The 14,279-nt window shown below is 50.4% G+C and overlaps 6 protein-coding genes; 2 read left to right on the top strand and 4 right to left on the bottom strand.

Annotated features, from left to right (window-relative positions):
- The first annotated feature begins 3,931 nt into the window (after window positions 1–3,931).
- On the top strand, window positions 3,932–7,976 carry CHC_T00009371001 (Sel1-repeat containing protein). XM_005710217.1 is given in 2 exon segments: window positions 3,932–7,141; window positions 7,142–7,976. 1 exon segment carries the CDS (start codon window positions 3,932–3,934, stop codon window positions 7,139–7,141), a length of 3,210 nt encoding a protein of 1,069 aa, XP_005710274.1. The 3' UTR covers window positions 7,142–7,976.
- Window positions 7,977–8,142: 166 nt separating this feature from the next.
- Window positions 8,143–8,633, bottom strand: CHC_T00000380001 (hypothetical protein). XM_005710216.1 is given in 2 exon segments: window positions 8,143–8,339; window positions 8,340–8,633. 1 exon segment carries the CDS (start codon window positions 8,631–8,633, stop codon window positions 8,340–8,342), a length of 294 nt encoding a protein of 97 aa, XP_005710273.1. The 3' UTR covers window positions 8,143–8,339.
- Window positions 8,634–8,643: 10 nt separating this feature from the next.
- On the top strand, window positions 8,644–8,973 carry CHC_T00000379001 (hypothetical protein). Its single transcript, XM_005710215.1, has one exon. It carries the CDS (start codon window positions 8,644–8,646, stop codon window positions 8,971–8,973), a length of 330 nt encoding a protein of 109 aa, XP_005710272.1.
- Window positions 8,974–8,991: 18 nt separating this feature from the next.
- CHC_T00000378001 (hypothetical protein) lies at window positions 8,992–10,485 on the bottom strand. Its single transcript, XM_005710214.1, has one exon. The coding sequence runs from the start codon at window positions 10,483–10,485 to the stop codon at window positions 8,992–8,994; it is 1,494 nt and encodes a 497-aa protein (XP_005710271.1).
- A 756-nt stretch (window positions 10,486–11,241) lies between these two features.
- Window positions 11,242–11,742, bottom strand: CHC_T00000377001 (hypothetical protein). The gene has a single exon (XM_005710213.1). The coding sequence runs from the start codon at window positions 11,740–11,742 to the stop codon at window positions 11,242–11,244; it is 501 nt and encodes a 166-aa protein (XP_005710270.1).
- A 241-nt stretch (window positions 11,743–11,983) lies between these two features.
- CHC_T00009387001 (pyrophosphate-fructose-6-phosphate 1-phosphotransferase) lies at window positions 11,984–14,123 on the bottom strand. XM_005710212.1 is given in 3 exon segments: window positions 11,984–12,389; window positions 12,390–12,610; window positions 12,719–14,123. 2 exon segments carry the CDS (start codon window positions 14,121–14,123, stop codon window positions 12,390–12,392), a joined length of 1,626 nt encoding a protein of 541 aa, XP_005710269.1. The 3' UTR covers window positions 11,984–12,389.
- Window positions 14,124–14,279: the final 156 nt, after the last annotated feature.

Below are 14,279 nucleotides of genomic sequence, written 5' to 3'. Positions count from 1 at the left end.
CCGTCTCTGGGGTGGACCCCTGGCGTGTGTGTGCGTGTGACAGGTTTACATGGGAATCATGACACCATTCAGTTCAAAAAACAGTTTAATGCTGGATACGATAACCTACCATTGGCTGGATCTCATTCAATGTTTCCGCGTCCATACTAAATGAGGGCGGGTCGGTCCTCTTTCGAGAAATCATATAAGAATCGCTGCTCTAGATGTGAATAGCTTGGCCGCAGTTTCCGCAACTGCACAACTTATAGAGATGGTTTAAATGATACATAAAACTATGTTCATTACCTCCAGATGTCATTCACATGGAACAGACAACGAAAATGAAAAGAAGTAGTTCGTCGAACTTAGGGGCGCAATGCGCGCAATGTGTAGACTGGGCTATCCGAGCGGATTACATCAATAGTTCGCACATTCGCTGACTCGATACAGGACATCGATTTACGGCGACTTCCCAACTCATAGCTGGACATTCATTGACTCTCGAAGCTGCTTTAAATAGCTTTTCATAGGGTCTGCTCATCTGTGAGCCATTCCTCGCTCATCGGGGAGGATAACTCTGAGGAAGGGGTGGGGCGGATGAACAAAATTGAAGCTGTCGGGATGTTTGAGCCGCCTGGCGGCTCTATCTTCCATCTTGTATCACATTGCTTAGCACAGCGCCGGCGATACAATTCTCTGTGTTGGCCAAGGAATCGGGATGTGCAGTAACGACCCGTTTCTCGTAGACGCAAAACTGTATGAATCCAAAACATGTCTATGGCAGTTGAAGGCTAAAGGTTCCTATCATGAATAAAAATTGCAGATAGCCGCACGTGAAGCATCCGAGACGTCACTGACATCTATCTTGAATACCAGTTCTGCTTGCTTCGAGCCGCCCCAGCTCTAGTCAGCTAAGCCCCAGCGTCTATCTGACCAAGCGTTATCATAACATAAAAATATGCGAATTTTATTCTTTTCAACTTTGATGGCCACGGTTCTATTTTTCTTTGGTAGGATGACTCGTTTTATATTTTTTCTAAACTTCGAACCGAATAGAAAGCCCTTAACGCAATGTTTCTATTCGACTGGAATAAAATTAGCTTAAATAAAAATGTTTACTGTAAGCCGGCCTTTTCTTTTGAACACCTTTATATGCATCAACGAGTTGGTTTTCGCTAGAATCGAAAAGAGACTGCTTTACCTGTAGTGATAGCCTTCTGGTTTCAAAAAAAAAGAAGTGAGATTGCGCTTTGGTTGTCTAGAAAAAATAAATAACCTTCGTCCTCATAATATGAGGACAAAAGTTGTTATATTTTCGATCATATTACGATGACTAACAGTCCGATAGACTATAGCACCAGTGACTTCCCAATCGTACATTTTCGAAACTCAAGCCTCAAAATTATCGACGACCTCAACAGACCACTGAATAGCCCAGCCCTAGCCTTCGGTCAGAATGGTCCTGCGATTGATGATATCCAAAACATCATATTATTTCTGCAAGAAGGCTGGTACCCTATGTACTCTTCTGCAACACTTGAGAATTTTCTCTCACCTAAGAGCTTTGCCAGAAATATTTTGAAAAGGCTTCTGGTGCAAACTTCTGAATATATTCTGTTCACACAATCTTCATTTGCACCGATGTTTAATCCCTTTGTTTTGTGAGCTCGTGAAAACGTCATTATTAAAGTTTCAATTCCTCTTCTGTGTAGAGTAGATTGCTCTGGTCGCTCTCGAAAATTAGGGGTATGTATCGCAAAAAAGAGAACAAACTGTGCCTTTTGGAGGCTTCTTTGTAAAACTCGCACTATATTGCATACAGGTGACAGGGGATTTTCTCCTTCAGCGTTGTTTTGTTTGTGTCGAATAGAATATGGAGAAGGGCGCTGGAGTTGCAAGTAAAAGCTGACAGAAGACCCCGCTCCTTGTCTACATCAAATTCGATTGATTCACAAAGCATTGTAGAAAAGACGGGCATATCTCTATGTTTAAATAACAATAAAAACATAATAACCTATTAAAATAGGCTACTATGTTTTTTATATTTTAGACCGATGGCTGGAGTGGAACGTTCATTTTAAGTCGATATGCAGCGTTTGAAGCCTCTCCCAAACCTTTCGAAATGCTTTCCCGAGAGGCTGCCCTGTATCCAGATGTCGTGCAGTCATTTTTGTTTCGAAGTAACGTGGGCTCATGAGCTGATGTGATTAAGAGAAGGCAGATTTGATGGATTTGCCTGACAGATGAGAACGTTGAGGGCACTCAGTTCAGTCGACAGTACGACGGAGTAATCCTCGACGGCGCCCATTTTTTTCAGAGAAGGTCCGAAAGAAGGATCTTTAGAAGAGGGCAGATGTGGTGGAATTTTTATCTGAAGCGTTAGAGCTAACGTGCATCTGTCTAAGCGTTTAAAGTGGAGAATACCCGAGAAATCGTTTTTTAACTCCCGCATGTGCAGGTTCTATTTTGATTAGTACAGTAGTATCAATTATGACAGCGGCCATATCTGTCTTTTCGATAGCTTGAAGTAGGACTATGAAAATCCCACGAATCCATGTTTATTAACTTTTCCCACATTTAAATGTATGACACTGGAAAGCATTGAGAAGCGAAGGACCAGTGAACCGCGAAATGATGAAAAGCTTCCAAAAGGCAAATGAACAAGATGGTCGGGAATGACTTCATGAATGAAGTCCTATGTCACCTCTAAAAGGGAGATGACAGAACGCAAATTGTAGCCCTGGATGCCGAGAAAATGGAAACCCTTGGCCAGAGAGTAAATGTCGTCTTGCTGTGCTCAGAGAAGTTCCATGTGGCATCATCCATGCGAGGCTATTAAGCTTCTTTTTTCTGGGTTTGAAGTCGCTCCGCCAGAATTTGGGAGCGTACGCAAAACGATGGAATTGATTTTTGCGTAGAGACAAGCGACATGACAGTGAGATCTTCTGTCTTCTCCGGTCAGCTTTAGGAAAATGGGCAAAGACGCCGCTTTGGGCCTTCTTGAAACGTTCTTTCTTTGATGACTTCGGAAGAACATATCATTTAAATAGTGCTTAACGAATGCCGTTTAAAGAATGCCGAAACACAGTACTGTACAAGTGTATATATTGTCATTGAGAAATAAATATTTTGCGCCCAAAAAAAGCTGGCTTCATCATATGGCGCAAAATGAGCCTCTCTACACACTCAAAAGCATCTCTACCGAGAGACGCTTTCGCAAGCAAACTTTGTTTTTTCAATGCCACAATTGAGTGTGACTGTAATTGGAAAAATTGACCTGTTAAGCATCGTGATCGATTCCGATAAAGAGATATTCGCCACGCCAACACCATTGATTGGTCGGTCTATGGCAACCACAGAAAACCAAGCAGACGCATTGCTGTGTCGTCAAGCCTGGCCAGTCTCGCCGAAAGCCGCAGTGTCCCCTTCTGGTGACACACATGGGTATCAATCAAATCAATCATGTGCGGTGGAAAAACATCAATTTCAGAGGCAGGAGAGCGGCCATTGGATTTTATCCGTAAAGCTTTTTATTCTCACTTACGGCGCACCGGAGAGTGGACGGATCTCGTTTTGCCAACTGTAAATAAGGCTTCTGCGACGGATCTCGTGCTCCCGACTGTAAATACGCCTTTCTCAAATCATTCTGACATGGCTGAAGAGAACAGCAGACGCCAATTTAACCATTGCACATGGCCTCATTGCTCATTCGCTTGACACATTCAAAGCGATCCTTGGCTATGAGCTTCGATTTTGAAACACAACACCTGCATATACGCTTCACAAAAGGAAATGATAGAGGTAGCGAGTGTTGAGAGTCGAGGAACAACCCGATCGTTCAATCGCTTCTACCAAAATTTCGCGAGACATGACCTGCGCGTGAGGAACGAAAAAACTCAGCGCAGACCCTTTCAAAGACCTTACCTTTTTTTTGTTGCAAGTTCACATCCGTATGCTTCTAAAAAGCCGCCAACCATTTGCGCAAAGAGCCTCGCCTCTAAATATAAACGACAGAGCCACCAATAATATATTTCGCCAACACTTTCAGATCCTGAGTACATGCGCAATATTCCATCCCCTTGTGACAACCGTCCCCGCCTCGCGGGAATTCCGTCGACTAGAGGTTACCATAATAAATAGGAGGTCGTCGGGATACGCCTCCGCTTTCCTCACCCAGCTGACAACAAAGCGGTATGAGTACATCATCTCAGCTCAACCATACCGCAAGCAAGCCGGCTCCAGCCTCACTATGTGCTTCGGTTTATGCACTCTGTTTGCCATCCCGCCTTTTTCTCTACTTCCTGTGCTACACTCGCAGTTGCGTCTGGGTTACAACATCCTTCTCGCCCATGCGGGCAACGCCACCGCATGCTATGAACTCGGCGATGCCTTCATGCATGGCATTGGTGTTCTCGAAAATTTCGACGTTGCGAGGACACTGTTTCTGGCCGCTGTACAGAAGGGCTCGCACACAGGAGCTATGTACAGGCTTGGTCTTCTCTGCGAAGGTCACATAGACAATGACCATGGAGATGACGATGAAGAGTATTGGTACCGAAGGGCTATCGAGTGTGACGGCCATGTAGATGCGTTGGTCAGCTTGGGACGTTTCATGCAAAAAAGACCTGATAACTTTAGTCAAGACGTTTCAGGTCCTCTTGATTGCTTTTCAAGAGCGGCCTCGAAGGGAAGCCCTGAGGGGATGTACATGCTTGGCATCTTCCTGACGCTAGGAACGGCCGATTTCGAGAAAGATGTTCCGACAGCTTGCAAGCTCTTCGAAAAAGCCGCGGCAAAGAACTACGCCCCGGCTATGTACCTTCTGGGGATCCTGCTGGTTGCGTATGGCGATAACGCCGTGCAAAGAAATCCCCGACGTGCTATGCACCTGTTCAGGAAGGCTATTAGGCACGGCGAATATTTGCCAATGCGCGAGTTGGCACAACTGCTGGACTACGGAGACTATGGGGTTAGACCAAACAAGAAGCGGGCCGCCGAACTGTACGAGAAATATATCGAAGCAACTGATGAAAGGTGCCTCGAAGATTCTGACAGTCAAGAAGCCATGTGCCGTCTGGCAGAATTACTGCTGGGTGCCGACGGGGTCACGGTGAATGTTGAGATGGCATGCGAGCTGTATGAACGAGCGATCTTTGGTGGGTACGTGAGTGCGACAAGCAGATACGCCTACCTACTACAGCAGGGAGCGCATGGCATCGAAAAGGATATTGCGAGGGCTGTGGATATATATGAGTATGGCGTTGAGAATGGGGATGTAGAAGCTATGGTCTCCTTTGCTTGCACTCTAGAAAGTGACGGAGAGGGGATGGTGAGAGATGTTGCGCGAGCTACCGAGTTGTATGAACGTGCTGTCGCTGAGGGAAGCACGGTAGCCATGAATAACCTTGGTCTCATTCTCGTATATGGAGCAGAAGGTGTACCGCGTGATCTGAAGAGAGCTGTGGAATTATTGGAGCGCGCTGTCGAGGAAGGCAGTGCAGCAGTGATGAATGTTTACGCTGGTATTCTTACAGAAGGTGTGCAGGGGTTAGACCAGGATGGGGCACGAGCAGTGCAATTGTACGAGAGGGCCATCGAGGACGGTAACGTGTACGCACTTGCGAATCTCGCTGGACTGCTCACGTCTGGGGACAGAGGTGTGGAGCCGGACCCTGAGCGTGCAGTGGATTTATATCAACGTGCTGTCGATGCTGGCGATGCGAATGCAGCAAAGGGATTTGCTGATCTCATGCAGTTTGGGACGGCAGGCATGAAGCCGAATGCGCCACGAGCGGTAGACCTGTACAAGAAAGCCATTGAGGGAGGTAACATTATGGCTATGCGGGGTTTGGCATGTCTACTTGAAAACGGTGGGGAAGGTGTGGAGCAGGACATCCCCCAATCGATAAAACTGTTGGAAAGTGGCATCGAAGCTGGGGATGCTTCTGCGATGAACAATCTCGCTGTTATGTTGTCGTCGGAAACGGAAGGGGTGGAACTAAATTTACCGAAAGCGTTTGCCATGTATGAGAGAGCTATAGATGGGGGTTGTGTACCCGCATTGTACAATTTTGCTAAGCTGCTGGGTAGTGGGCGTGACGGTTTGGAAGAGGATGCAGCTCGAGCTGCAGAACTGTACGAGAGAGCTATTGAGAAGGGGTTTTCGGATGCAAGAGCTGATCTCGCAGACTTGTTAAGGCATGGCGGGAAAGGCTTGGAGCCGGATGTTGTACGAGCCGCCGCTTTGTATGAGATTTCTATCGAACAAGGAGACTTGGATGTGCTGTGTACGCTCGGGCACTTGCTGATGGACGGGGGTGAGGATTTGGAGCCGGACATTGCGCGAGCTGCAGCGTTGTTTCAGCGGGCGATTAGTTTGGGGAATTTGAACGCATTGAATAGCCTTGCTTATCTGTTGTCACAGGGGGGCGACGGTTTGGAGCGAGACACTGCACGAGCGGTAGAATTATATGCACTCTCCATTAGTGAAGGCGTGGAAAGTGGCCCCGTTTTCTTGTCTGCAGATGGAGAATCAAGTGCGGAGCAAGATGTGATTGGGGAACGGGGTTTGCCTCCTGGCACAATAGTAGGAAGAAAAGTTATAGCAGCATTCTGTTTGGCAGGACTGCTTTATCATGGAGCTGAAGGCGTAGAACAAGATGTTGCTCAAGCTATGAAAGTCTTGCAGTGTGCTGTGGATGACGGTGGTACGGAGACTTTCATCATTCTTGTCGATGTGTTTTTGCATGGCACGAACAAGTTCGAATCGGACGTGTCTATTGCCTTAGAAATAGTTGAACGGGTGGACTTACCGAGGAAGCACGATGCCATGGTGGCGATTGCTTTGGTTTTAGTTAATGGCTCGGATGGCGTGGAGAAGGATGCTAAGAGGGGTGCGGATCTTCTTCGCAGAGTTATTGACGAAACGAACAGCAGTTTCGCGAAGGTGGAGCTAGCTAATCTGGTCAGTGTTGGAGAGGAAGGAATAGAAAGGGATGCCTCGGAAGCATTAAGGCTGTACAACGAAGCTAGAGAAAGTGAACATCCGAGCGCTGATATGATACTAGAGGACTTCCTGGATGCAGAAGGACGTGGTTTAACAGAATGCGTTCGGCGGGTGGAGCAGCCTCATGTATTTACATGCTTGAAGGATGCACCGTGAGATTCGATCTTTTCAGGAACATTTCTCACATAGACAACTTCGAGCATGCACACAGAGATACCCCATCTAGGGGAGATAGTGAGTACCTAAAACAGAAGGCAGAGGAAAGGCTGCAGAAAAATGGGAAAGCGACAGTGGTGCGGAGGAAGGGGTGCGGGGTGCTTGGGATGACAACGCTGATGCCTGGTGATCAAGACAAGGAGGGTGCCAGTGGGCGGCACAATTGTCTAGAGCGTAAGAGCGTGAGATGGGACTGATCAAGGCTGCGATATTGGTCCGGAACAAGAAGACGAAGTGGTCAGCGATACTTCAGATCGTTATTGAGCTGATACTTGCTGTGTTCATGCAGCCGCGTCCAGCATCGCGTGCGCGACAACTGAGTCAAAAAAGGACGGCCCTGTTGTACGGACCGGCCTCCGCCCACTTGATGACCTCCTCGATGCTGTGCATACTACCATTGGCGCCTGCTGCAATCATTTACAAGCGGGCCGCATGTCTGTTGGCATGCGAGTTCGACATGATATTGGACCGAGAAAGGACTGGCAGCTAATGAGCCTTGAAGTGCTGTGCAAGGGGTCTGCAAAATGCAGATGCGGCCTTCTTTCAAACGAAGTCGATAGAAACGGAATGCTTTTATGAAACTAGACGGAACGCCCTGTTTCAGATTGAAAGAAGTGGAAGTAGCGGTACGTCTAGCCGAAATGTAGGGAGAAAAGCGTTGAGCCTGATCCGTTCCGCCGCATGGGCTTTCACATGCTCTCCCTTCCCTTCGCCCCGTAACAGTTTGTCAACAATGTTCACACGTCAATTTCAATAAACATGTCCCTTTCCTTGATTCTTTTCTCTCGACTTTACCGCCTGCCTCTCTGTACGCAGCGCTATGCTCTGTGTGTGTCAGGAGCACTTGTTGAGTGGGTGCATGTGCTAATGGAAACGGGGCACCACGGTGCGCACCGCAGTGACGAAGGCCACGGAAAGCAAGTTTTGATCGCATGATGCCGAAAAAAGGCGATTTGTGACATTTTACGGTATATGAAAATCAACGTCAGAGCCTTCCGGCCGTTACTTCGACGTACGACACGTGTGATATTGTAGCACTCCATGCGTGGTCTTCCCCGCCGCCGTTCCTCTCGTCGCTGCTCCATATCTTGGAGACGCCTTCTCGCACCGCTCTCTTCACAACCGCTATCGCGCTTATCTAACCCTCCAGTCTACTTGCCTGCCTTGCAACGATGGGACGCGCCAAGCGGACACGCAAGTTCGCAGAGGTTAAGCGCCTAGTCTCCCCCACGGACTCCCGGTTACAAATGAAAGCGCTCTCCAAAGCTGCTGCGGCGCCCATCGTCAACAAGGAGTCTGACAAGGCCAAGCTGGCCCGCAACCCCAACCCGGCCTCCATGTTCTTCCAGTTCAACCCCTCTCTCGGGCCCCCCTTCCGCGTCCTCATCGATACCAACTTTGTCAACTTCTCCGTCGCGAACAAGCTCGACATCGCCCGCTCCATGCTCGACTGTCTCGCTGCCCCGACTACCGTTTGCGTCACGGATTGCGTTATTGCTGAGCTGCAAAAGCTGCCGAAGAAGTACGCCGTCGCGCTCAGAGTAGCGAGGGATCGCAGGTTTAGGCGGCTCGTGTGTACGCACAAAGGGACGTATGCCGATGACTGTTTGGTAAACCGCGTCGCGGCACATCGCGTGTTTATTGTCGCCACGTGCGATCGCGACCTAAAGAGACGCATTCGAAAGGTCCCTGGTGTGCCGATTATGTATATCTCGGGGCACAAGTACAAAGTGGAGCGCCTGCCCGAGACGCTTGCCCCAACGCTCAAGTAAAGCGTCGGTTGCTTTCACCTAGTATCGCTTCGGCTGCAAGTCGGGCTTCCAGTTGAGCGGGTGTGTTTCTTCTGTCGCCTCCGTGTCTTCCTTCCACATCTTGATTGTTTTATCCGCCTCGCAGGTAATCAATCTGCTCCCGCTCTGGTCGAACGCCATCGCGAACACCCCCGCCTCGCAGTCCAAGCTTCCCGGCTGCACGACTGTCTGCTCCCTTTGAAATCGGTGTGCTGAGTTGTAATCCCAGAAGCACATGCTCCCGTCGTCCCCGCCGCTAACGACCACGCCGTCCTCGTTGACGGCGATTGCGTTGACCAGCTTGTCATGCCCCCCGCTCAGGTTGCGCACAAACGTCCCGTCGGGCAGCGCCCATGTCTTGATGTTATCGGCTGACGCGGATGCGAACGAAAACTCGCGGGGGTGCCGCACGAGTGCCCGCACCCCTTTTTTGTGATTAGTTAGTGTAGCGGAACATTTTCCGGCGGCGAGATCCCACGTGCGGATAGTGCTGTCGACGGAGGCGGAGATGACTTGCGGGTCGACGCCCTGCGTCACGACGGCGTTCACAGTATCGCGGTGGCCCGCCAGCACGAACACCTGCGCCCGCGTGCGCACGTCCCACACACGCACAGTCGAGTCGCGCCCGCCCGTCATTAGGACATCGAGTGTTGGATGTAGAGATACGCAGTAAACACCCGACAAATGACCGTGATAGTTGCGGATGACTTTGTTTTGCTCCAGATCCCAGCATTTGACCGTTTTGTCTTCGCCAACCGTGAACATGTACGGATGGCGAGGGGATATGGCGATTCCACGCACCGCGGAGATGTGCCCGGTCAGCGTTAGCTTGAGGCGCCCAGAGGCGAGGTCCCAGATTTTTACCGTGCGGTCAGCGGACCCAGTGGCGAACCATTCGTTGGTCGTGTCTACTGCAACAGAACGAACCCAGCCGAGGTGACCGCTGATCCCGCGGAACATCTTCCAGGGAGGGTGCCATGTTGGACGGTCCCTTGCGATGGCAAGCGCAAGCTGCTTGTCGCCAGTAGTGAGGCCTGTTAGCGCGCCCTCTGCAGATTCCTTTCTTGGAACAAGCGCAAGGGAGCCGTTGCTCTCACCGACAGCAGCTGCAGGGAGGGAAACAGTTTCGCGACCCGTGTTCTCGGCTTTGTCCGCTGCTAGCAAATCGTTCTCACTACGACCTGTCGTTGGCTTGGCAATTACCGGAGCTGTGGAGGCTTCCTTGCTCGCAATCGTGGCTTTCATTTGATTAGCTGCCCCATTCACTAGTTTCTCTTCTGCCGTTTCAGCGGAGACTCTTGGCCGTTTACGACTTTTTAGATTGCTTCTCATGTACAGCGGCTTGAGCCCCAAATCAACGGCGAGCTTCTCTGAGCATTCAACAGGGAATTGAAGCACCTTGGAACCTTGTCGCCCAAAGAGTTTGCGGGCTTCTTCGCGGTTCTTACCAATTAAGGCTTTGGCTCGTTCGCGATGGCTTGAATCTTCCGCCATTTTTTTTTCTTTCACAAGAAATCCGGGATAGTACAGTCGCTTTCTTCCAAAAGGAAAGAGAGCGATTGTAGAGAGGGAGATACCCGGTAGATCGTTGTGAGATGGACGGTTCTGAAAAGGAGGATCTGGGTAGTAGCAGAACTGCTGATGAGGAGAATATCCCAAAACGGCATATGAGTGCCGATTAGCGTTGACCTGACCCTTATTTTTTTGCCCGCATATATTTTTTCAATTAGCTACAGTACTTTTTGTTTTCGCAGCAAGTGATTTTACAGGTTCAGTATGGACAAATGCGTCGGAGTCGTTCTGCGTCTTCCTTCAAGGTCCGGTCTGTATTATGCTACTTCACAAACGTCTTGCTTTAGTTTGAAAAATCTGGAGCAATTCCCCTGGGCGTATTCTGTAGCATGAACGCAACAGAAGGCGATATATCGAGGGCTAATTTAATCTCGACCTAGTCTGCTCACATGGAAAGCGATATGTCACAGCTGCGGCGTTTGTGACGGCAATAGATCAAAATGTGATGTCGTCGTGTTGAAGTGCACGGGCTTGTGAGCTGAAATGCCGACAGGCCTGTTTAAGCTCAGAATCCCAGTTGTCATTCCTACTTGCGGCGATAGCACACGTTCTTACTAGCTCAGTATGCGGCGACAGCAACTCTAATGTCAACTACAGACTAAAGTTAATCAAATCATTTTTGAGGTTGCTTGTTCATGCTTTTTGGAAATAAACACTGATCCAACACGGTCATCAGAATCACCATGTAGAACACTTTCCGTCTTTACAGGTCAAACAGATGGTAAACGGCCCATCATTAACAAGATGCAGTTGCATGTACGAACCAAAAATGCCACTCTTCACCTCGCAGCCCCGCTCACGCAAGCCTTCCCGACAGAGCTTAATGAACTCTTCAAACAGGGGCCCAGCATTGGTTGGGCCCATTGCGCGGTGAAAGCTCGGTCGGCCACTCTTCAGGGTCGCGTTGAGAGTGAACTGCGACACGAGCAGAAGGTCTTGCTGAACATCGCCCAAGTTTGCCGCATACACGCGTCCGGGTCCTGTCTCTGACGGCGCCTCGGGGAAAATGCGCAGTTTCAGCAGCTGACTCGACATGGACTGGCAGTCGCTTATCGTGTCGTCCTTCTCAAAACCGACCAACGCACAAAAGCCGCGCCCTATTTCAGCCGTTTCTGCGGCTGCTCCCTCCGCTACTGATGTCACGGCGGCCTGTGAGACTTTCTGCACGACAAGCCTCATGGCTCACTTCACCTGTAAACCCGAAACCGATCGGAGGGGACACGGATAAGACAGGGAGTGAGGCAGAAAGTCAACCTCTCCACCATCGTGTATCCACGTTGGAATATTTTTACAAAAATGGCACAGAAGCCCAGCTAGCAGCACTGTGCTCTCTTCCTAACTTTCTGCGAAGAGGTCTTTGGAAACGTAGGGAATCTTTCTTCCTTTTCTTGTTGCTCCGAAATCGCGTCTACCAACGAACAAACCTGCTCGCAATCTTTAGTATACACGGAAGTACTCCGTCCTTGTCTTACTATAGTATTACAAAATGAACTAACGGCATCACAGCGCGCGACTACAAACGGCACTGTCCAAACTACACCCCTTGACCGGTCGCGTCATACCTTTACAACTATGCCTTCCAACCAAAATCAAATGCCCTGTACGCGACATCATGAGAGACAGAAGGGAAATTCACATGAGCTGAAGTAGGATACTCCGTCCGATATTTCTTTCAGGTACCGCATGGACCGCATGGACCTTCTCAGCTCAGCTCCTTGCCCTCCCGTACCTTGAAGGACGATCCACACTAGCTGAAAAGACCTGACACGCTTGTTTTGCTAATGCTGCAGTGCAACGGTGTCGCAATGCTGCGTGCCGTGGTGTCTTCAGAGGGTTCCATTAGTTTTTCCGTTCTCTTCGACGGGCTCGACAACAGTTGGTTCTTGTACTAGGGAGAGCTCTTTCTCAGTCGGGAAGCAATTTTCACCAACCGCAACGAGAGTTTTTATAGGTGGCGATGAGGGCGGAGGGTTGTTACGTTGGGCGGAAAGACTCGGCTGCTGCGTGGTGGCGATCACTCGATGCCACATCCTGCTTCTTACATCCACTGTTAATGGCGGTGAAATCACAATAGGAAAAACGAATGAGTTAGTATCGCATCAAGAGAATGGGTTTCTGGCCGCTCCTTTTGCCCATGAGTATCAAATGCCCTTACCTGTTGTTCTTCCTCGTCTACAAATTTCCACTATTGGGATGAGGACAAAATGCGTATTGATCAACCCGACGCAGAAGCCGGAGAAGCCATGCATAGCCCCATGCACAGCCGACTGGGCCAGCAAGCTGCAATGCAAGTTGTCCGACGCATTGGCGGGGACGGAGCGAATCTCATAGGTGGGATCAATAAGCTTGAGGTTGATCTCGCGGTTGCGCTTCTTGAATTCGATACAGATCTTAGACTTGAGCCAGAGGCCGACATCGTTGAGCTTCTTGTTTCCCGACTGATCGTAGCCTTTGACGCCCATCTCGCGGTCCATATTGTCGGCACCAGCGCCTTCCGCAACGACGATAACCATGTGCTTCTTCGTCTTGAGCTTCTCTTCAATGTACTGGAAGAGGCCGTGTTTGCCGTCTAGTTCAAACTTGACCTCTGGGATGAGACAGCAATCGACGTCGCGACTCGCGAGTGTTGCAAACATGGCGATCTGGCCCGAATGACGGCCCATGAGCTTAACAAGGCCAATGCCGTTGATGGCAGACTTTGCCTCGATCTTTGCGCACTTGATGGAGCGCTGGGCCTCCTCGACGGCCGTGTCAAAGCCGAAACTCTTATCAATAAGGGCGATGTCGTTATCAATAGTCTTGGGGACTCCGACAACGGCGGCCATATACTCCCTGCGCTTGAGTTCCTCAAAGATCTTGATGGCGCCGCGATGGGTACCGTCGCCGCCGATGATATAAATCTGATTAAAGCCCATGGCGATAATAGCATCGCAAATGCGCTGAGTATCATGGCCGCCGCGCGAGCTGCCTAGAATGGAGCCGCCCTCATGATGGATGTTTTGGACCTTATGCGAATCGAGGCGGGTGATTTCCAGATGGGTGGAGTAAAAGCCGCGGTAGCCAAAGGGAATTCCGGAGATATTGCGGGTGTTGTAAATCTGCTCCAAGGTGATGACGAGCTCTCTAACGACGGAATTGAGGCCGGGACACAAGCCGCCGCACGTGACGATGCAGGCGTTGACCTGGTTCTGGGGGTGGAAGGCGAGCTCCCTCCTGGGGCCTGCGCGGAAGAACTCGCGGGACATGGTGGTGTTCTCGGAGTCGGAGATGACGTCGACGAGGATGGTCTCGTTGGGGCCGACGAAGTACATGCCGAGGTTGCTCTGGGCGGGGTTGTTGAGGAGCGGGGAGGGGAAGGAGCCGACGTGGGTCCAGTCGGCGATGTGGGCCGGCAGCAGCGGCTGGCTCGGGCGCGAGAAGATGATCTTGGAGAAGCGCGAGAAGCGCGGGGAGGATATCTTGCTCTCGTCCGGGCTGTAGGACACGTTGGCGCCGCGGACCAGCTTGGGCAGGTCCTGCTTGGACTGCACGCCCTCGTCCGGGTCGACGCCGGACTCCATGGTGTTGGTTCGCACGAGGGGGGCCGACACGGAGGGGTACGACATGGTGGGTGGGTGGGTTGTGTGCGGGGGGGGGGGGGGTGGGGGGGAGGAGGAAGGGAAAAGGGGGGGGGAGGGGGGCTTAAAACGGGCGAAATTTGGCGGGGGAGGGGGAGG

Source organism: Chondrus crispus, genomic scaffold (assembly GCF_000350225.1).
Source record: "Chondrus crispus Stackhouse genomic scaffold, scaffold_507, whole genome shotgun sequence".
Classification (NCBI taxonomy): Eukaryota; Rhodophyta; class Florideophyceae; order Gigartinales; family Gigartinaceae; genus Chondrus; species Chondrus crispus.
The sequence above is the reverse complement of the archived record's forward strand: the minus strand, read 5'-3'. Positions and strand labels throughout refer to the sequence as shown.